This window comes from Citrus sinensis, chromosome 3 (genome assembly GCF_022201045.2).
Source record: "Citrus sinensis cultivar Valencia sweet orange chromosome 3, DVS_A1.0, whole genome shotgun sequence".
In the NCBI taxonomy this organism is placed as follows: domain Eukaryota; kingdom Viridiplantae; phylum Streptophyta; class Magnoliopsida; order Sapindales; family Rutaceae; genus Citrus; species Citrus sinensis.
In genome coordinates this window covers 30,910,790-30,932,397 of record NC_068558.1, presented here as the reverse complement: position 1 = coordinate 30,932,397, position 21,608 = coordinate 30,910,790, and the positions used below count along the sequence as shown (strand labels likewise).

The window sequence follows — 21,608 nt, the reverse complement described above, 5'->3', positions numbered from 1 at the left end:
GGATTCTGTGTTGTTGCTTGGGTTGGGAAGTCATTTAGAGGATTAGGTGTAGGTTTATGTAGGTATCGTGTATGTTGTTGTTGCTGAAGCTGGGGAGGGATGGAAAAATTTTGTGTTATTTTTCGCCCAAATGGGGTTTTATCAGTATCACTTGAAAATGTTTTATTAACATGACTGTCATTGGAAGTATTAGAAGTGTATGTTCTATTGGTTTGATTTGGTGATAGTGTTTGCTGGTCTATTGATGATTTGAAATGGGTGTCCAAAAAATCTTCAAATAAATCAGAGTTAGGTTCAGATGCAATGTTAGGCTTATGTGTGGAAGGATATGGTGATTGGTGTGGTTTAGATTGTGATTGGATGCTATATGGTGTAATCAAACGCATCAAAATGCTAGTGTTGTTATTCATAGGGGATTCATTTACTAAGGAGGCATGATTGACTTTTTGAGAAGGCATTTTGTCACTTGTGTTGGTAAAAGAGGCATATAAAACGGGGTTAATTTTTTCAGTTCTGGTTGAAATGCTTTTTTCAAGGGCTGTAGAAGTCTGGAATAAAGCTCTTTTTGCTGCTAACTCTGTAGCTTAAGGTATTTAATAAAGGTAAAGTTGCATATAATAGTACAACAGGTTGTGGTGCTCATGTAACTGAACAATGAGGTCATGATCATCCATAATCTGAACTTTCTTCCGCTTCCAAGATAGCCATACAGGCAAACACTTAGATTAAACTTCTTATCAGGAGTCATCCTTCTTCCATGCACTCTCATTAAAACTTTATTCATAATGGAGACTCTACTCAACTTATCAGGATCGATGACACCAAGATTATGTGCTGTATCTTTGAATGTGACATAAAAAATTGTACCGCCATCATCCATTTTCACCTATAAAAAAATTAGATTTTCCTCTCGAATTAGCTAATGCATGAAGCTCCTGTCATGTAAGACTTATTTTTCATTTCCTAAAATGAATGTGCATAAACTCACCCAAATCCCACCCCTGAGTTTATCAGAAACACTAAAACCATAAACCAAAAAACTCATAGTTTCACATGTAACAATGCAATAACACATAATAATTGAGCATTTAAAGTGAAATTGAGGACCCAAGACAACTCATTTCAACAGTAAGGCAACATAAGTTAAATCCATCCACACACATTCAATCATAAATCTAGTACATACATGCCAAAGTCACACAAAACCCAACAAATCCAATAAGTTATTTGACATGCAAGTAACATAGAAGCTTAGATTTGCGAAATAACATATACAGAAAGCCAAATCAGTGAAAAATAAACTAGGATTTGCTACTAACCTAAGTTATTTCAACCACCAAACACCAGGATCTCCTCTCGCCCAAATAAAAATACTTACATCCACACACCAATCAAACCCATGGCTCTCACAAATCTTATCTCCTTCAAATATGAATCCGTGTTAGGTAATTTTGGCGCTTATTTGTCAAGAATAAGAGTGAGGAGGTTGTCCTTGCTTATTTCTGCAGTAAGATCAAACAAGTGAAATGATAAGGCGCGATTCTTGAGCTTTATATTTTTTAAATTTTACTTCACTTTCCCACTTTGCCCCTACACTGTTAACATTAACCGGAAAACTAACGAAATTGGGGGCGCGGTGCAACTGGTCATATCTTTTAGGTGTGCAGTGCTATATGGCAATTCATTTGGGGACAAGGTATAAATTACTCTTTTTATAATTATAATTTTTTATTTTTCAAAATTTTTATAAAATAAAATGACCTTTTAATTTATTTAGGGGTAAAATTATTATTTTATTTAAATTATTTAAAGGTATTAGTGCAAAAGTGGCTAATTGATACAAATTAAAAAAGAAAAGTGATAAAGATAATATGTTAAAATTTTGTGCTGGTTGGATGAAAATAAGGGAGAACAAAGGTGGTGCAATGATAATTTTCCTTTATTATTTAGGTGTGGATATTTCCACCCCATTATTTTTATAAACCCACCCTATCTTTATAAAATAATGACAATAAGTTCACATTATTTTATAGAATTACAAATTAATAATAAGTTTGAATAATTAATTAATTAAATCATTCTTATAATTTTTTTCTTACTTTGTCTTTTAACAATTTAAGGTTGCTTTAAAATAAGTTTAATTTAACTAATTTACCCTTAAAATATAAAATAACCAAATTACCCTAAGAAATATATATTATTGTAACTAATTGTTTAGGAATTTAGTTTTATATTTTATAATCTAATATGTTTTATATAAAATTTAATAATTTTCAATACTCCAAATATCCTAATTACATCTCATTAGTTTAGTGGAATATTAATAATCATACTAAAAAAGTACTACTTATACATCGTTAAAATATAAAAAAATTTTGTATAAAAATTTATTAAAGTTAAAGTAAATTTTTAGATTTTTTTTTTTACTTTTACCTTTAAGGTTAGAATAATTATATTAATTTATGTTTAAAACAACTTTATTGATCAAATATAACAAAAAAAAATAGTCTCATAAAAATGAATTTAATTAGTTAAATTTTTAAATTTCTTCTTAATTTAAATTTTAAAAAAATAATGTGCACTTGTTGTAATAAATTTTTAAAATTGGGGTGGGTTTTGATTAAATTAGAATATATTTTTTATTTTGAAAAAAAAAACATTTTTCGAGAGTTGGGCTTACACTTATCCCTGAAATGGACCCGTTTTCAAATTTGAAGCTTTTCGGGGCCTATAACCCGAACGAATTAATGGGGGCCGGCGCCGCGGGGATGTCGCCATCCCTTATATACATATATATAAAGTCTGAAGATCTGAAACTGCTTTGTTGTGAACTCAGCTCATTTGAATCCGACGAGTGAATTTGGAAAAAAAAATTCTTCTTCTTTATATATTGATTTAATTCAAATATTAAATGCAGATCTAATTTCTGAATAGGTAGCTGTATAAAAATAAATACCTAATTTTCGTCGCATAATTTTCTCAAATTTTTGATTTTGTACTTGATCAATTAACTTGGAATGTTACTGTGGTTGCAGATAGAGCTGTCGGGCATTTCAACTATGGCCGATGCTGCCCCAAACCAGGGGGTAATTAATAGCTTACTGAAGCAAATTTGACTTCTTTTATTCCATTTTTAGAAGTATGCTTTGGTTGGGTTTATAGTTCTGGTGCTTGAATTTCTTTGCAGGATAACTCTTTTGCTGAAAAAAATGAGACTCCGAAAAATGTTTTCGATTTAGGGGCATTTGTTGGGGACTTGACTTTCGAGGAAGATGCGAGCGGGTACGTGGAAGTGTTTGTTTGACTAGTTTTGAGGTCTGATTTGTAATGGATATTTAGTTTAAAGATCAAGAAATGTATGCCATTGTTAAGAAATCATTGATTCTTGACAACCAGATTCAGGTTCTTTTTAGAGTGTTATTTTGTGAATTCTATTGGTTTTTAGTTGAATCTGTTGCTGTTTTTGGCAGTGATGATATATCGTTGGAAGGACTTGAGCAAGAGCTTGAAGAATGCAAGAACCATGATGTAAGCAGAGGCTTTAGTATTTCTTTCATTTTAAGCTAATACCTAGCCTTTGTTTTGTTCATTACACACTTAGTTGTTAGTTTAGCAACTGAGGCAAGATGTTACTTTATATTCTGAACTTGTTTTTGATATGTACTTTGAGCTGAAAAATTGAAAGCTTGTAAGTGAGTAAGCAGCCGTCCATTGGGTGTTGATTAGACCTCTGAGTGTGTAATGCTTCTTGAGCTTATATTAATGCAAGTAATTTAGATTTTTGGGATTAGAAGTTAAGTAGCTAAATGGTTGATGCCCAAGTCAGATGATTGCAGTATCCCGTTCAATTTTTTTAAACATCTTGAGAATACGGTTATCTATCAGATAGAGGGGGCTGATAAGTGTGTCTGGAGTAACACTTGTCATTGTCTTGTAAGTTTGATGCAGTGCTTGATGGTGGGACCTCATGCTTGCTGCCTAAGGAGCATGAATTCAAGGGTTGACAAAAGAAAAGCTAGAAAAAAGACGTAGAGTGTGCATACCATATTATGTTCTTATACTTGCCACCTAAAGTTTGCTGCTTGAATTTTGCATTATTATTGTATTTTTATTTCTGTTCCTAATATTTCTTCGCTCACCTTCAAATCTTGATCTTACCATGGGTGTCTACTTTTTGCTTGCAGGTGGTTGCAAACATACTGTCTAAAGGTACAACACTAAGGGAGTATACAAAGGGGGTTGAGAACAATCTGCGGCAAGTTGAATTGGATTCGATTCAGGTCTGTGATTACTTCTCAGATATATTTATGTGCAACATCTTTCTAACTTATATTCTACTTGGTTTATGCTTATGAAGTTTCCTTTTTGACGTGAGTAGCATAAAAACGCTGGCTGTTTTCTTTTCATAAGTTATTTGTGATTTGTTTGAAGTATATAAATTGGAAAGCTCCTACTCTGCTTAGTTTGATTTGAATTTTATCATTTCTTAGTCCTCTTGTGCATGCTATGCAGAGAGCCTGTAATGTCTCTTAAGTCAGAATAAATAGCATCTGGTTAGTGAGAAAAGGATTGGCAATTAATCAACCGTTTAATGAATGGAGGTTTTTCTGTAGATACATAGGTATCTCTGCGCCTGGACAAGAACAGACGTCAGTTGGGGTTGTTTTCTTCCGTGATTGTTTTGTGGTTGAGGATTGTCTTATTGTACAGTGTGTTCAGAAGTGTATCTAAAGTGGGTGAACTCTTATTCATTAAAGAAAAGGTGCTCATGATCTGTGGTCAATTATTAAAGTTCAAGAAATAACAATCTATAGGTCCTCTTTCATATTTGCAATTTTTGAATCCATTTTAATTGCATCTCTCTCTGTCCTATCAAAATTTTCCTGATAGTATTTGTGAATCTTAAAATTCAAAATTTTGCTTATCTGTCATACCTTTTGTAGCTTTAATTATCTGTCAAACTTTGTTTGCATAGTGTTAGTGTTCCGGGTGTGTAAGGTGTTCAAGCAGATTTAGTTAAATAAGTTTCTTGTTTCCTATCCACAGAATCTCATAGTTCTAGGTCAATTTTACACTTTTAATGTATAATACTTCCTTTTTTGTTAACTGTGATGTTAAAAAATAAGTTCAACTATTGAGTGTCTTCATTTCTTTTATAGTTTTCATTAAACCAATTTATTATTTTCTTCAGATTTTAGCATGCCATAGTGTTTTGGAAGAGTTTCATGTTAGTCGAGATGAGATATTGTCCAGTATAATTATGCTGGCAGAGCTGTTTTCATCTTCAAGTATCTTCTTTATTGTTACCTCATTTGTAGTTTATCATTTTATTTTATTTATACTCCAAGAATAATTATTCATTCGTTTTAAAACTGTTTCAAAACTGTAGGATTATATTAAAGAAAGTGATAATTTGGTGTCTCTTCATGATCAAATTCGTGACTGCGATGCCATCTTGTCACAGATGGAGACTCTTCTCAGTGGTTTCCAGGTATGTTAGTTTTTGATGGTCAATTTACCTAGCATTCACTTTCATATATCTCTCCCGTGATGATTTTCCCTGATTGAAAGGATTACAGTTATACTTTTAAAGTATTCCAGAGTAATCATACTCTAAGGTGTCTATGGTAATTATCTTTATTATAAGATGCTGGATTTTTATTGCACCTTGTATCTGTAAGCAAGGGGATGTTTTTAATTTGTGTTAGACTATTAGTTCAATGTAATGTAAATCTCTGAACTCCAATTGTTTATGGTTGAAATACTTTTATCTTCTTCCATCCAATGCAACAATTTACAACTCCTAGTGAACCAGTGTGGAACATGCCATGTTGCAGTTGATGGGTTTCAACAGAATTTTGCAATTTTAAAAACAATAGAAGTTGTGTAATTGGGTTAACTCTTGATTCAAGTAGAAAATTGTTGTGAGGTTGAGCAAATAAGTAGGTTCCAGAGTGTTTCTTTGTTATTGAGCTTCATGCTGATAATCATCTTTACTGGAAAAGCTGTATAAAAATGAATTCAAGCGGTCAAAATTACAGATTTAGCTCGAGAAGCATCCAACACGGTTTGTTAAGAGGATAAATTACTTCATGGAGCATACGAAGATCTGTTTACAGACTCAGGATACTATTCGTTAGTATGCTATGCTGCCAAAGCTATTATCTTTGTTATTGTTGTTGCATGATAAAAAAGTTTTTCAAAAAAAAAAAAATTGGTGGTGTAGGCGTATAAGCAAAACTAGAAATAAATAATTTTAGAAAGAAATGGAAGAAACTTAGATAGCATAGGAGAGTCGAAATGGGGAAAATCTTGATAGAATTCATAGAGAAGAAATTTTCTAAATTCAAGTTGTTCAAATTATGATTTATGCTATCCCTTTTTGTAGGGGAAAAATGAAACATACCCTATTAAGAAAAGGGATATGAAAAAATTAAACCAAAAAGTAATGCTAGTATAAGAAACCTTAATCACTAAAAAGCCAAAAGAATCCTAATGCAAGTATACAACCGGGAAAGAAATCTAACAAAATACTTTGTCTTGTGCCTATGTCTAGTTAATGTACATAGACCTTTAGGATATCCTACATCATATGGTATTGTCAGTAGTGAAGGTCAGTTATATATTGATAGATATCTCAAGTAGCTGATGCCAAGTTTGTTGTTTTGAGTCCAACAGTGGACTCTTCATGCAAAATAGCAGAATAGTAGAACTGTTTTCTGGTTTACCCTCCCAGTACTTTGCAGCATTCAGACCCTAATAGAGTAAGGATGTGTTTACTAACCGTGAACAATGATACCAGAGTAATCACCGGTATACAAGTATTAGAAAAGCACCAAAGATTCTTAATAATGTCCTCTCTCTATTAATTCTTCTTTGTGTACATTGATTTGTTCATGCGGGCTTACTTTTGCAACTTCTAAATTACTGGTATTGTTGTTATTGTCGTGTTGTTGATGTTCTTATTCTAGGAAGATGATTAACTTTTTGTCCTGCTTCTGTTTTGTTCTTCCTTGTACTATGATCTTGTATTATCAGCATCATAAGATTTTTCTTTGCTGCAGGCTGAGATTGGTTCTATAAGTTCGGATATCAAAATACTCCAAGAGAAGTCTATGGATATGGGCCTGAAGCTGAAGAACCGCAAGGTATGTTTCTGTAGGGACAGCTACATTTCACTGTTTGATGTGGAACTCAGAAAACAACAAATGCTTGTTGTGTCGATCTTTCTAAACAATGGGTTTCATCTTTTTGTTAAATAGTCGTCTTTTACTTAATCTATCTTTTATTATCTGTTTTTGTCATCCATCCCCATTTTTCAAGTATCTGTAGTAATTGGTTTAACTTCTTTGTATAGGTGGCAGAGTCAAAACTAGCTAAATTTGTGGAAGACATTATAATCCCTCCGCGGATGGTGGACATAATTGTTGATGGAGAGGTATTTCTTGTTTATGTGGATTTACCAACTTTTTCATGTCCTGTTGTTTCGTTTTGCAAAAATGAAGCATGTGCTCAACATGTTTTCTGCGATAGGTGGTGCACTCTTTCTAGGACCACAATTTATTTATGCAAATCCTTATAAGATTCATTTTGTTGATATTGGGAGGGATATGAATTGTAGTAGTTACTCTTATTAGTTAGGAAAAGTTTTAAACACATATTTTTGTTCAGAGGGTTTTCATGAAGCCTTTGTCTAAGTCTAATTATTATTAAATAGGACATAAATCTGAAACAAACTATACCTGATTAGAAATTTGAAACAGTTTCTTTTAGATTTTCTTTCTTTCTATTCCTTGACTCTATGTCCATCTCTTCTCCTAGACGTATAGTATGTCTTTCTTTAGACCAAACATTGTTATAAATCTGTTTACCTTTTTGACTAACTTTTGCCGATTAAATTTACTCATATCTGCATTATGCCTGCGGTGCTTCAACTTAACCCTGCCATGTCATCTTGGTTGGTGGTTCATTTTTTAACTTTTTTGATTTCATTTGGTTGCTAAATTTAAATCAGTTCTATTTTTTCATTAAAGGTCTGGGTAGCACCCCCTTATTTTAGTTCATAACTATATGCGCAAATGCCAGGAGTTTTGTTCGAATTGCAACATCCGTATATGTTGTTCTGTGTTGTGTCTTTGATTTGATAACTTTTCTGCTGCTTTTACGATCTGGCATGTTGAAATTATAGCTCTAGTTCTTTTTTTTTTTGAAATATTATCTGTATATCCTGTTTTACAGAGTTCAGATACATTACACATGTCCTCAAATGTTTCTTATGCACGCTTTATGTTGCTATGTTGTCCTAGAGAATTGGAATCCTTTTTATCCAATCATCTTAATTTGTGGTGGAGCTTTTATTCAGGTCAATGAGGAATATATGAGAAGTCTCGAGATCTTAAGTAAGAAACTGAAGTTTATAGGAGTTGATCCCATGGTTAAAACTTCAAAAGCACTTAAAGATGTTCAGCCTGAACTCGAAAAGCTTAGGCAAAAAGCAGTTTCAAAGGTAATTTATTGGAGCTTCCGGACAGTCCTGATTAATGGTGCTTCTAGTGATGTCATGCATATCAGATATAGTGTGGCAATCCCCCATGTACACACACACACTGACTCCCATTATTCATAATACTGGTCTTTAACTACAATGGTCTAAAGCTAAAAGCTCTGGTCAATACTAAATCTAGAAAGTTAACCATTGATATTCACCTTTTATACCTGCATAATTGGTGTTATTTCTAGCTGCTCGTGGTTGTTTTAATAGGGATGAGCTCTATTTTATTTGTCGAATGTGGTTAAGGTGAATAGAAGTTTCATGTGTAAATTGAATATCCATTCTATTGAGGCAACAATTTAATAAGTTAAATAAAAGTAATTGAGATTCTTTTTGCCAAGATTTCACTTAGACATTACTTAATTGTATGGAAATGTCATATTATGCAATATTACACACAATGAGTAAACAAATATGGCAAAACTCATAGTCTGGGAGGCCACAATGTCTAATTTTTTGAAATTTTTGTGTCAATTTAAACAGTTTTCTTCCTCAAATGGGCAGATTCTGTTGTTTCACTGGAACATTTTTCTTGAGTCTTAACATGGGGATTTGGTTTTAGTTCAGATTACACGAAGGTTTGACTGATATATTGACAAAGTATCATGTTTTTAAGTTCATGAATGGGGAAATTTTTTATTTTAGACTATGAACTCTTTTATGATAATCTTGGTGATAGTTTTGATGGCATGGTGAATGATGTCAAGTGATTCTGTAGCGATAATCTGTCACAGACTCTAAATTTTCTTCACCACACAACTGTTTGTTAGCAAGTAGACAGAAAGTTCTGACTCTATTTATCTTTTCTGTAGGTGTTTGACTTCCTTGTGCAGAAGCTTTATGCACTCAGAAAACCCAAAACTAATATTCAGATCATTCAACAGAGTGTCCTTCTAAAATACAAGTGAGCAGCTGTTTTTATAATTATTTAATGGTGCTTCAACCGTCTTGCTCCCCTTTGTATGATACTAGCGTAAAACATGATTAATATGACTCTGCTTTAACTGCTTTAGTAATTATCAACTTCTATAGATCATCTCATGTTCACTCTTTACCCTTCATTTGTGTAATAATTTCAGTTTCACACCTTTGATAATTTAACTGAGAAATGTGAAATTGTAGGTATATTATTTCATTCCTGAAGGGACATGGAAAAGAGATATACAATGAGGTCCGCGCTGCATACATCGACACAATGAACAAGGTGAATGCTTTAGAATGCATTATTATGTGTTTGGAATGTAGTTTTGTCAGGGCTAAAATATTCTCTAAGAAATTTTTACTTTCATTATGTAAAATTTAATTACTGTTGCTGTTGACATATGTGTATGTATCAGATTATAACATTTTTTGTAGCTCAAAAGATGGGAAATTCAATTTTACAAATGCCACTGTAAGAATATCATTTCACAGGTGTTGATGCTCTGCTGTTTCATTTGCAGGTTTTGAGTGCACATTTCCGTGCTTATATACAAGCATTGGAAAAATTACAGTTAGATATAGCAACATCTAGTGATTTGATTGGTGTGGAGGCTAGAAGCACCGGTCTTTTCTCAAGAGGAAGAGAACCACTGAAGAATCGTTCTGCTGTTTTTGCTCTTGGGGATCGGATAAACATTTTAAAGGTTTTTCTTCCACTATTGGTTGAATATGGTTTGCTGTGTTATTCTGAATTGTACATTGAGTTTCTTGCTGGATCACTTACCAAATGAAATGTCAGTTGTGACTTGCATTATCCACTGATTGTTTTCTCCTTGGTTTCTTCTTGGGCATAAAATTTAGGAAATATACACTAATTTCTTTTTGAAGTTTAATATATGAGCCATATGACTCATTTGTTGCCATCTATTTCACATTTTTGTGTTATAAACAAGCCAACATAGAATTGTAGATGCCTGATTAAAATATATATGCTTTGTTGTGATTTGTTGCTTTGAGAAGGTGAAACCTGCAACGATAGTAGTAGTGAACGGGATCTACCGCTATATATCTGTGTTCAAAGTCATGTGTTATCCTTTGAAAAAAGGGCGAAACATTTTTTTATTGCATTATTTTAACTTCTGCTGGATTTATCCTGCTCAATTTTAACTTCATTTTTGGATAAACATTCTTCTTTCTTTTTTTTTCCAGTGGGGCAGGGGTGGGGGGTGGGCTGGTTACAGGGAGGAGGAATACTGTGCCATGAAGTGTTGTTATTTAGTCAGTATATTGTTCCTAGTTGAAGAAAGGAATTAATTATCTGGGAATGATAGATGAATTTGATGTTCCTAATCTTATCTTGCTTTTGTTTATAAAAGGCTTCAGTTTATGAATATTGTTTAGTTGATCTTGTTCCAGATAAGTGTAGATATTACTCTAGAATTGGATACATTCTTGAGACCTTTCAGGGTTGCTGGAGTTCCTTGCCTATTCCTACTTCTCTGGTCGTGCTTGCAGTTGAAAAACTGTCATTTGTCAACTCCCCTATTCCCAAATTCTATGACTGGATACATTATTCTTATGGTTGATATGTTTTATCTTTCAAGAATCAGAAAATAGAATAATAAAATAATAATAATAATAATAATATTGGTAGTAATGAGATATGGTTAGGGGATACATTTTAAAGAAAATGAAAACTATATGTCACACATGTACGTTGTGCAAAGAATAATTTCTTCCCTTTCCTGGATTCTCTTATTGATTCTTTGTTGGCATTATGATTCCATAGTTTAAATATCTTCCTTTCTTCTATTTTTTTGGTTACAGGAAATTGATCAGCCAGCATTGATTCCGCATATAGCTGAAGCCAGCTCCTTAAAATATCCTTACGAGGTCCTCTTCAGGAGCTTGCACAAGCTGCTTATGGATACTGCAACTTCTGAGTATCTTGTTGCTCTGCTCTTTGAATTTGTTTTCTAGATGTAAGTGAATGTTTAGTCACTTGTAGTATCAATATTGACTCCTTTTCTCTCTATTTTGCAGGTATCTTTTCTGTGATGATTTCTTTGGGGAAGAATCAATATTTTATGATATTTTTGCTGGTAATTCCTTTTTTTTTTTTTTTAAATCAATGATATGATTAAAAAAGCACTAAATGGATTTAAGTACTGTCATACAGTATACAAGAGGAGCAGAAAAAATAAAAGAAAAAGTATTTTCTCTTTAAGCACTAAGAATTTTCATTGATTCAGAAAGTCACTTGTCCTACAAGTATTGTGTTGAATGCTTTCAACAATCCTTTTCATTTACTTGGTATTGTGTCCATGATCTTGAAGTTTTAAGCTGTTTTGTTTGACTAATAACAGTGGGAATTATCACTGCATTGAAAGCTAGATTACTCAAAAGTTTAAAACGGGGTATATTTTGGTAAATGGTGATCCTATTCTGTTGCACCAAAAAAACATTGTAACAGCTTTTCATGTTACTTCTTTGCTATTTCAGGTCCATTTGCTGTTATTGATGAACACTTCAATGCAATATTACCAAATTGTTATGATGCTATTGGGTTAATGCTTATGATTCGAATCATACACCATCACCAGGTAATTTTATGAAATTATATAAATGAATGTCGATCTATATTAGTCAGTTTACTGTATGCAGTTTTATTTTCATTTAAGTCTTTTCTTAAATCTCCAGAACTCATACTAATCATCACTTGATTTCCATATGACTTGTTTGCCTATTGGTTGGAGAACCATATGATTTGAAAGATTTAGTGAAAAAATAAAAACATATTGGTCAATTTCAAATATTCCAATTGAACCAGAATTTGATGCCAAGTTTATTTATACCATAACATTTTATGAAAATCAATTCATTATGGTATTTATTTAGTTTTTACCTGTTTGTATCCTGATTATAAGTAAAACATGGTCTTAAATTTGCTATCTGAAAATGTTACTGATTTCTTTTGCTTTTCTTTTTACAGCTCATCATGTCACGGCGGCGGATCCCATGTTTGGATTCTTATTTAGATAAGGTCTATCATCAACAGCACCTTGATGACAAATGTGATCACTATGAAGACTAATTTTGAATTGAATTTGAGCAGGTCAATATTTCCCTGTGGCCTCGTTTTAAGATGGTGTTTGACTTGCATCTTAGTAGTCTGCGTAATGCAAATGTGAAGACTTTGTGGGAAGATGATGTTCATCCTCATTATGTCATGAGGCGCTACGCTGAATTTGCAGCCTCTCTGATTCACCTCAATGTTGAATATGGAGATGGTCAGGTGAGAACTTTTGAAAGATGTTGGTCATAAAGGGTTTCTTTGTTGATTGTTTGTTAGCTAAAATACCATTCTTTGTCTGCAGCTTGAATTGAATATGGAACGGCTGAGAATGGCTGTTGATGACTTGCTTACGAAGCTTGCAAAATTGTTTCCAAAACCAAAATCACAGATTGTGTTCCTGATAAATAACTATGATATGACAATCGCTGTACTAAAGGTGAGAATATAATTCTTCTTTAGTATGACTTTGACCGGAGAGAACAGTTTTTTCAGAGTAAAATTTCCTGGTTTTCTATATTATTCCTTTGTAAGGAGTGCATATATGCTCCTTTTGGTTGTGCTAGAATGCTGTAAATCTATATGCCTTCAGTGACCCTCTCATAATCAAATTGGCATTTGGATGCAGGAAGCTAGCCCAGAAGGTGGGAAAATTCAATTGCACTATGAGGAATTGTTGAAGAGCAACACGGCTTTATTTGTCGTAAGCATCTGCTAACCAGTATTTTTAGATTTTTTATTGGATGCCTAATAAAACTCCACTCTTCACCTTAAAAATTGAATATTGCCATTTTAATATTGAATGCTGAAAGTAGCAGCTTCACCCTATACGTTTTTGTCTGTAAGACTGAAGGGGATAGAGCAGTCTCCCATCCTCTGGCTTGCATTCTCATAATCTCATTTATAAAATACACATGGTGTGGCTCCAAATAACTCCCTTTGGAGAAGATACTTCTACACTAAAATGGCGTGATTTTCTGGTTTGATTGCTAAACTGGTTCTCCACTTTTTCCTCAAAAGCTACAACGTGGCAGTACAATTCGCAAGTAAAACTAACACTTTGGTTGTGTTAACTGTGCATATTTTAATGGTGTGGATTCAATTTAATGCCATTTGTTGGAGGGCCTCAAGCTCTAGTAACACAGTTGTTGATATGTAGGAGGTACCTGCATGCTGATCTTGGACGTGCATGAATTAGGGCTTGTGACAGTGCAGTTTGGATTTTTTCTATGCATGTGGTGCCTGAAAAGAATTAGCTTTAGAATTGGTTTTAGAGAAAAGATTGTTTGTCTCCGACGTATGGGTTTATGAAATTTTTCCACCACCCATCATTTATTATTTCACTTACATAATGCTTATCTTTCTTCAGGAAGAACTGCTTCTGGAGCATTTCAGTGATTTAATTAAGTTTGTAAAGACCCGAGCTTGTAAGTACTTGAACAGTTGTACATATCTATGTTTGTTCATTTAAATAGATGGTCTTATTTGCAAGTTGTCTTACCAGCGGAGGACTCGAGTTCCACTTCCGAGAAGCCCATAACCGTTGCTGAAATCGAGCCACTGGTCAAGGACTTTGCAAGCAGATGGAAAGCCGCAATAGAGCTGATGCACAAAGATGTCATCACCTCTTTCAGCAACTTCTTATGTGGCATGGAGATCTTGAGGGCTGCATTGACGCAGCTGCTGCTGTATTATACCAGACTCTCAGACAGCATAAAGAGAGTTGCTGGCGGGTCTGCGCTGAACAAGGATCTCGTGTCCATATCTTCAATCATGTACGAAATCAAGAAATACTCGAGAACTTTCTGAATCACCAATATCATGCATTAACGCATCTGGAAATTTGTAAAATGGTTGCCGCAGCCCATCCACCCAGTCGCATCAACTTTTGAGGATTATGCGCCAATTAAAGCCGAAACAGATTAATCTTTGTATAGGGTATATGTAAATGCTTATATGATTTTGAAACAACGCAGATTTTGGATACATGATAATTGATCATGATTTATTTTCTCTTTTTCAGAAATTTCCCTTCCGCACATCTGCATGAAATAAAATGCAGATTTAGCGTTTGACGGTCTAGCAAAATGGTTTTCGCCATTGTAAAAAGATTAACAATGGGCTTAAAATACTAATTTTGCATTTTATTTTATGCGGACATTTGCGATACCGACTCTCTCTCTCTATATGTATAGAGAGTAAATTTTCAATAAGGGATTTGTATCCTTAATAAAGTTAATGATAAGATAAAATATAAGAAAAACACACTCAAATATAGTGTATTTTGTTTTGTAGTGTATTTTTTTTTTTAACTTATCTCTTACTTTGTTTAAGTGAGGGATTTCTTTATTTTAGATAATAATTATGTATGATTAATTTTTTAATATAGGATTTTTAATTATATCAAAGTTAGAAATAAATTAAAAAATAAAAAGATACATATTTCAATATTGTATATTTTATCTTGTAAGATATTACAATTGTATTTTTTTTTTGTCTTAGTCTGTATTAAAATAAGGGTTCTCGGATTCAAAGTTCACTCGTATATAGAAAGCTGACCTGGTACATGCAGCCTCACAATTCATAATACGCAATTGCATACACCTGATCACTCTTCTGTATATTTATATTCTATTGTCGATCATTCGGGACCGAGACTACCTACATCATAGTTGAAGAGATGAAAAAAAAAGTACAAATAATTTGTAAGAGTAAGGTGTAAGGACCGCAATCAAGAAATCGAGGGGCAACATCGATAGATTATGTTGTCCCCTAGAGTATCCGATGTGGTCCACAATGTGTCAAACTCAAAGATAAAAGAAGTTTCTGCTTATTTTAAAGCAAATTTGCAGGCCCATGACCCCATCGGGACTTAGGTGTCAATCTAGAATAATAACACATGTTTATCTAGAATAATAAACGATGGTTAAAGGTCTCCTCTTCTTTAAGAAATTTGCATAAATAATATCATTCATTTTTCATTTTCACAAAGCCACATGCGATGGAGAATGCCTCTATTTTCAGCAATCATTAGCCTATACAAAGTTTTCTTGTGCCAAGTCAGATTGTTTATCTTCACATTTATTATGATTGGCCTTTGGTTTTCATTGATCGATTATTTTAATGCCATGCTAGATTGTACATGATACAATGTAGTTTGTTTGCATAGATTGTACGTTTAGCATTGCTTGTGTGTAGGCCCCTCAACACTATTCTATGAAATTTTGTAGTCGAGATAGTTCTTTTTCTTACATTTAAACCAAATAAAACCCTCTTCTAAAAAAAAAATAAAAAAATGAAGAGACCATTTTATAGCGAGCACAGCAATCAACTTGACCATGGCTGAAGCATTTCTTGGTTGATACAAGAAGAAAAAAGAAAAAAAAAACAAGGAAATTACTAAGGCTTAACAAAACAAAAATTAGAACTACAGAAGATGAAATTTGCTTGCCAAGGACGAAGCATTAGTAGAGAATTAAAGTAATTAAGCATTTCTTGGTTGATACAAGAAGAAAAAGAAAAAAGAAAAAGGAAATTACTAAGGCTTACCAAAACAAAAATTAGAACTACAGAAGATGAAATTTGCTTGCCAAGGACAAAGCATTAGTAGAGAATTAAAGTCATTAAGCATATAACAGTATCAAATTAAAAGCATAATAGTAAGTAGCATAGAAATTCATTCTCTCAACAACCAGCCATATGGATGGAGAAAATGAAATCTTATCCTAGCTGCCTAGTTACAATCCAAAAGCACCATAAAGAGACTTATACAACATATAATTAAAGAGAGTATCAAAGTTCTTCTCCAAGTAAAAGTTCAACCGAGATCATAAAGAGAGAATAGAGGGATTGAGAAAAAGAGAGAGAGAGATGTGACCTAAGTCCTAACCATGGTTGGTGGGGTTAATTAGAAAAGAAGAATCCAAGGGAACCAAAATATATCCCAAGGATTACATGCATGCATATGCATTTGAGCTCCACATCCATTGATGGAGTTCTTGAAAAGTAACTAAATGCAAATAAAAATGTACCCTCCTACAGTTTAGTGTTTTGTTGCTAATACTCCAAAAGTTTTAGCCACAATGAATTTACAAGAAACGAAAATAAGCTAAAAGTGTTAGTAAAACATTTTCTCCCCTTACCCAAAGGGAAGAAATTGATTTGTTGGTTTAAAAAAAAAATGTAAGATTTAAGTGAAAGTTGGGGGAAAAAAAACTTCTAAAAACATGAGTACTGCTGCCCTAGTTGCTACATGGTCCTAGTTCTAAAACCCTAAGACTACATGTTAATGCACAAAAAAAACTTTGGGCATATCCCATGCCCTTTTGATTTTTGCTAAAACTGCCTCTTTCTCCAGAGGTTCATTAGCCATATCTAAAACCAGAGGTTTGCTATCTTTTTGTTCAATTTACAATTTTTGCAAACCGGTTTCCATTTTATTAGCCTTTTCCCTAGGCTAAATTAAAGTTATAAAATGATATTTTTTTTTCAACTTAGCATTTCCAGGGCTAAGGATTTACAGAAAATTAAACTGTTCCCAAATACAAGCTGATCATCCACAACAGCTTGAGTTGGTAATTTGGTACAAAAAAGCTTTTTGGTTCTCTTTCAAGGAACCCTTTTACGAAAAAAAAAAGATGCATGACCATCCAAATTTTTTTTTGGAGGTGGGTTTTTTTGTTTTCCAGCCCCTATGGGGGGCTTTTGTGTGCAAAAATGCCCATTTGATGCCATGCAAATTGGGCATTTTGTGTTAGAGAGAGAGGTGAAAGAGAGAACCATGGTTAGGCCAAAGGTTTTGTTTCTTCAGAGATTGCATGCAGCTGAATACATATTTGAAACTGAAGGAGAATGATTTGAGAGATTCATTGACTCTAGCGATGTGGAATTGGTGGAGCATGCAGAGCCATATTGGTCACGCCTGTGGCACAGCAAAACACACTGTCAAAGATGTTAGTAACTCTCTTTCAAACATACACGAATGTAAATCAACTATAGATATAATATAAACAAAATAATTTAGAGTTTAACATTACTCATATTATGGTGTTACTCATATTATGGTGTAATTTCTCAATAAATCATTTATATTTTACTTTGAAAATAGAAAATAGTTAAAAGTGTGTTTGATGATGTGTTTCCAAACCTTGATTTCTAGGAGGAAAAAAAGAAAAACACTACTATTTGTTAACTTCAAAAAATTTTAGAGATGAATCGTAAAGAGTAAAATTGTACATATGGTACAAACCTGATTGCAAGGCAGGTGTAGGAGCAATAGACATAGGGGGACCATAGTGCTGCGGGTAACCGGCAGCGGCATTGATGGTGGAGTATGGAAACAGGTGGTGTGGGTACTGGACGCCGTAGCCTTGGCCGGAAGTGTAGCCGGTGGTGGCTGCTCCGGTTCCTTCTCCAAATTGAAGATAAGGGTAGTAAGCAGCGGCAGCGGCAGCGGCTGCTCCACCGGTCATCATCCCTCCTGCTGCATGGCCATTGCCATACATGGGATACTGAGCAGCTGCCCCTCCATAGACATTGTAGTAGCTCTGCAACAAAAGGAAAAAAATGAAAAAAAAAAATTCAATGCAAACAAGTTATTGTTCATGTTTTGTATGTTAGTAGATCTACTACAAAACTCATATATTATAGGTCTTTTGAACAAAACTTTGTCCTTGTTTTGTGAAATGAGACATATAACATGTGAAGTGAAAATGAGTTATTGCATTCAGGTAAAAATTTGTGCCTTTGTCATTCGAAATAATATTTTGCGTAATGCCTACATACATAAAGTTACAATTCAATTTAAGTATAGAGTTTTTTAAGATACGGTTCAATTTAATATTAAGATACAGTATTCGGCTGCATCTATATCGCATATAGAGTTTTTCAGACATCACATACACACAGCCAGATGTGTTGTAACATTACTCTTTTTGGGTAATACGTATAGTGAAAAATGTTATCTTGGTGGTCGAATAGTCATAGACAAATAATACAGTCACAGCCATGGAATTTTGGAAGACTGTAAAAGTGTGACACAGAATGGACCACAACTGCAAATTCTATTGAATAAAGGAGACAAAGCTAATCTAGCACAGCTGTAAATTCACTTTAAGTACACCATTTGACCACCTTCGTCCTTTTTTGAGAAAATTGATATTCATGTCTCTTTTTTTAAGGCACCTTCAATCTTCATATACATACAATTTATCTAGGGCTACTACAAAATAAATAAATGGAAACAAAATGCATAATCCAAATCATTTTCGTATTAAGTTAGAAATACAAGTCTAGCTAGCATTCATATCAATATATTAACCACTCAGATTAAAAAATGCCAATGCTATTATTATTTTTAAGATGAGCTCTATCAAGAATTAAGAAATTCACCTACTATGATTACTAACATAATTGAAAGAGTAATAAAGGAAACCTTGTTCCAACAAATTTGGTAACAAGTCAACCTCATCCTCATGGCAGCTTTAAATGTCAACAGTTGTTGGTGAGTGGTCATTATTGATGGATTTTTATTTTTATTTTTAAATATTTGTAAAAGAGCTGTTGGAATTTAAGTACACATATTGTACAAAAATAAAAGGTAAAAGGAAAAGGAAGGTTGTGCAAACCGTAGGATAAGTGTAATCTGCTGAGTATGGTGAGTACCTGAAATAATGAGAAAAGCTTTGAGATTGTGTAACAAGAAATGAATTAGAGAAAGCACACGCCAATGTCGCAATGCACTATGCACATGCATGATTTCCGCATTAACCTTCGTTTTTTTTTTTTTTGGGTGAAAGAGCATGCCTTCGTTTTTGTTAACACATGAAAGAAAGAGATAGAGAGAGTCCATGATTGATGCTTAAAAGTAAGAAAAAACATGGATAGTGATTCCCATGATGATAAAAGACAACAAGAGAGAGAGAGAGAGAGAGAGAGAGAGATGATGATGACGATGATGATCATAATGATGATGATGAATGAGCGTGCTTATTGAGTTGGCATTAAACCCTAAAGTTTTAATGGGGTTGACGTTGAGTGTGCATCGTGAGTTGGCAATGCACGTGCATGCAGGCAGCTTCTCATACACACATGCACAAGGAGAAGAGAGAGAGAGAGAGAGAGAGTGAGAAAAAAGAAATCTATAAAAAGAAAAAAAAATAATATACCCATAGAGATTAAAAGGAATGCCTTGTTGGATGGCATAATGAGGGAAGGTTGCAGCGGCAGTTGAAGGAAAAGTTGTCCCTCCAAATCCACCGTTCTGAAAAGTACTCATTAACCTCAAGTTGTTTCTTCCTCCTCCTCCTGCCCCCACCAAATTAACCATTTTTAATTACTATCTCATTCTTTCATCTAAATCAATTAATAAAATCTATTTGAAAAGAAAAAAGAAAAAAAGATATCTCTGTGTGTGTGTGTGTGTGTGTTATGAATGCTTCTTATGTATATTGCAGAATGCAGACTGCTGTTTTTGTTTGCTGAAACTGAAAGAATGTTTGTACAATAAGGCTGATAAAACATAAAAACTTTCTAAATTTGGAGGAATATTCAAGGGCTGGATTTGACTTTGAAATTGTGTTCTGCTGATAAGAGAGTACTTTTGAACCCACAAATTTTTTTTTTTGTTTTTAAAATACAAAATTTGTAGAAGATTAATTGGAATAGAATTAACTAGAGCCAGCAGCGAATATCCAACAGTGACATTATGAAAGACTTGAAAGATTTCATGAAACTTTTACGAGATCTGATATATCAATCAAAACCCTATCTTCATTTTGAATATGTCATCAAAAAAATGAAACAAAAAAAAGAAAAGAAAAAACGAGTTATTAATTTTACCATGTTTTGGTGTTGAGGGCTTCGATCTCTGAACTCCCAAACAAGCAAGATTGCAATTAGCCCTCCTTCCATCTATCACCGGAGCTGCATCAACACAGGCTTTCATGGCGGCTTCCGGTTCGCGGAAAGTCACCTAAAATGGCAACAAACACATTTATATACACATTTACATACGTTTATACACACATGCATACATACATAAAATAACACAGAACTAATATGTTCTCGCGTCATATAATTTTTTTTTTTCAAAAAAAGTTGTCGAGATCTTTCATTAGAATCAAGATCTAGTGATCAAAACAAGGATCATCATGCATGTAAACCAGTGTGACGAGAGTAAAGAAATTCAGAAGATGAAGCAGCTGCTAATTAACATACGAATCCATATCCTTTGGATCTGCCAGTGGCCTTATCAGTGATAACAACTGCTTCCAAGATCTCACCAAACTGCTCAAAATACTTCTCCATGGTCTCCTTCTGAGTCTCCCATGCCAAGCCTCCTACAAATACTTTTGTGTATGTCGTGTCACCAAACTGACCTGCTCCTGCTGCCGCTGCTTGTGCTGAAACTGGAGTCATCATCTTCTCTTCTTCTTTTGTTGCTCTTGCTAGCTTGATGATATATATTTACTGATCTTCTCTAATGAAAGAAAAAAAAAAATCAGCTGAACAGAGAAAAAAATGGGATATATATATTTTGGTGGGATTATTAGGGCTAGCTAGCTAGATATAGGGGCCTTGTTGTCCAAGTATAGATCAATATTGGATCTATAGTATTAGAGATGTAAACAAAAGACCCACTTGATGATGGAAACTGTTTGCGGTTTGTGATCAAAACTCAAAAGAGAGAGAGAGAGATAATTAGGTTAAGAGAGAAAGAGAAATGGGAGGGAATTGAATGAAGAGAAGAGAAAGCAAAAGTTGTAAAAATAAAAAAGCAAAGCAAAGCAAAGCAAGACCAACTCATAATACGGACATGAATTATATACACAACTTGCCCCCACCTCATCAATTCATTCTTTCACGCGCCTTTATGACGTCTTATTATTACTATATATATATATATATATGCTATTGTCTTTTCCTTTCTACGAAAGTTTTCTTAAATGCCCAAAGGTTTATCAAAATATCAAACACATAAAAAGAGTAAAAATATTTAATAGAGATCTGTTTGGTATGATGTTACACGTAGCTTGATTGCCTGATCATAAACGAGTTTTATAC

At 33.6% G+C, this 21,608-nt stretch overlaps 2 protein-coding genes across 3 annotated transcripts; one reads left to right on the top strand and one right to left on the bottom strand.

The window, feature by feature from the left end:
* Nucleotides 1–2,755: 2,755 nt before the first annotated feature.
* LOC102613861 (vacuolar protein sorting-associated protein 52 A) lies at nt 2,756–14,560 on the top strand. Its single transcript, XM_006478242.4, has 21 exons — nt 2,756–2,934; nt 3,036–3,086; nt 3,188–3,282; nt 3,471–3,528; nt 4,185–4,280; nt 5,390–5,491; nt 7,065–7,148; nt 7,358–7,438; nt 8,363–8,506; nt 9,364–9,455; nt 9,674–9,755; nt 9,994–10,176; nt 11,300–11,415; nt 11,516–11,574; nt 11,975–12,075; nt 12,465–12,515; nt 12,588–12,767; nt 12,850–12,984; nt 13,174–13,248; nt 13,915–13,972; nt 14,050–14,560. The coding sequence occupies exons 2-21, from the start codon at nt 3,060–3,062 to the stop codon at nt 14,352–14,354; spliced, it is 2,124 nt and encodes a 707-aa protein (XP_006478305.2). The 5' UTR covers nt 2,756–2,934; nt 3,036–3,059; the 3' UTR covers nt 14,355–14,560.
* A 1,556-nt stretch (nt 14,561–16,116) lies between these two features.
* LOC102614164 (uncharacterized) lies at nt 16,117–21,339 on the bottom strand. Of its 2 annotated transcripts, none has more exons than XM_006478245.4 (6): nt 20,763–21,339; nt 20,385–20,517; nt 19,712–19,850; nt 19,172–19,208; nt 17,794–18,091; nt 16,117–17,466 (listed from the first exon to the last, which is right to left on the bottom strand). In XM_006478245.4, exons 1-6 carry the CDS (start codon nt 20,964–20,966, stop codon nt 17,420–17,422), a joined length of 858 nt encoding a protein of 285 aa, XP_006478308.1. In that variant the 5' UTR covers nt 20,967–21,339; the 3' UTR covers nt 16,117–17,419. The 2 variants fall into 2 exon arrangements, with proteins under 2 accessions (XP_006478308.1, XP_006478310.1); XM_006478247.4 differs by having other exon boundaries at nt 16,149–17,486; nt 20,763–21,338.
* Between the last annotated feature and the right edge of the window lie 269 nt (nt 21,340–21,608).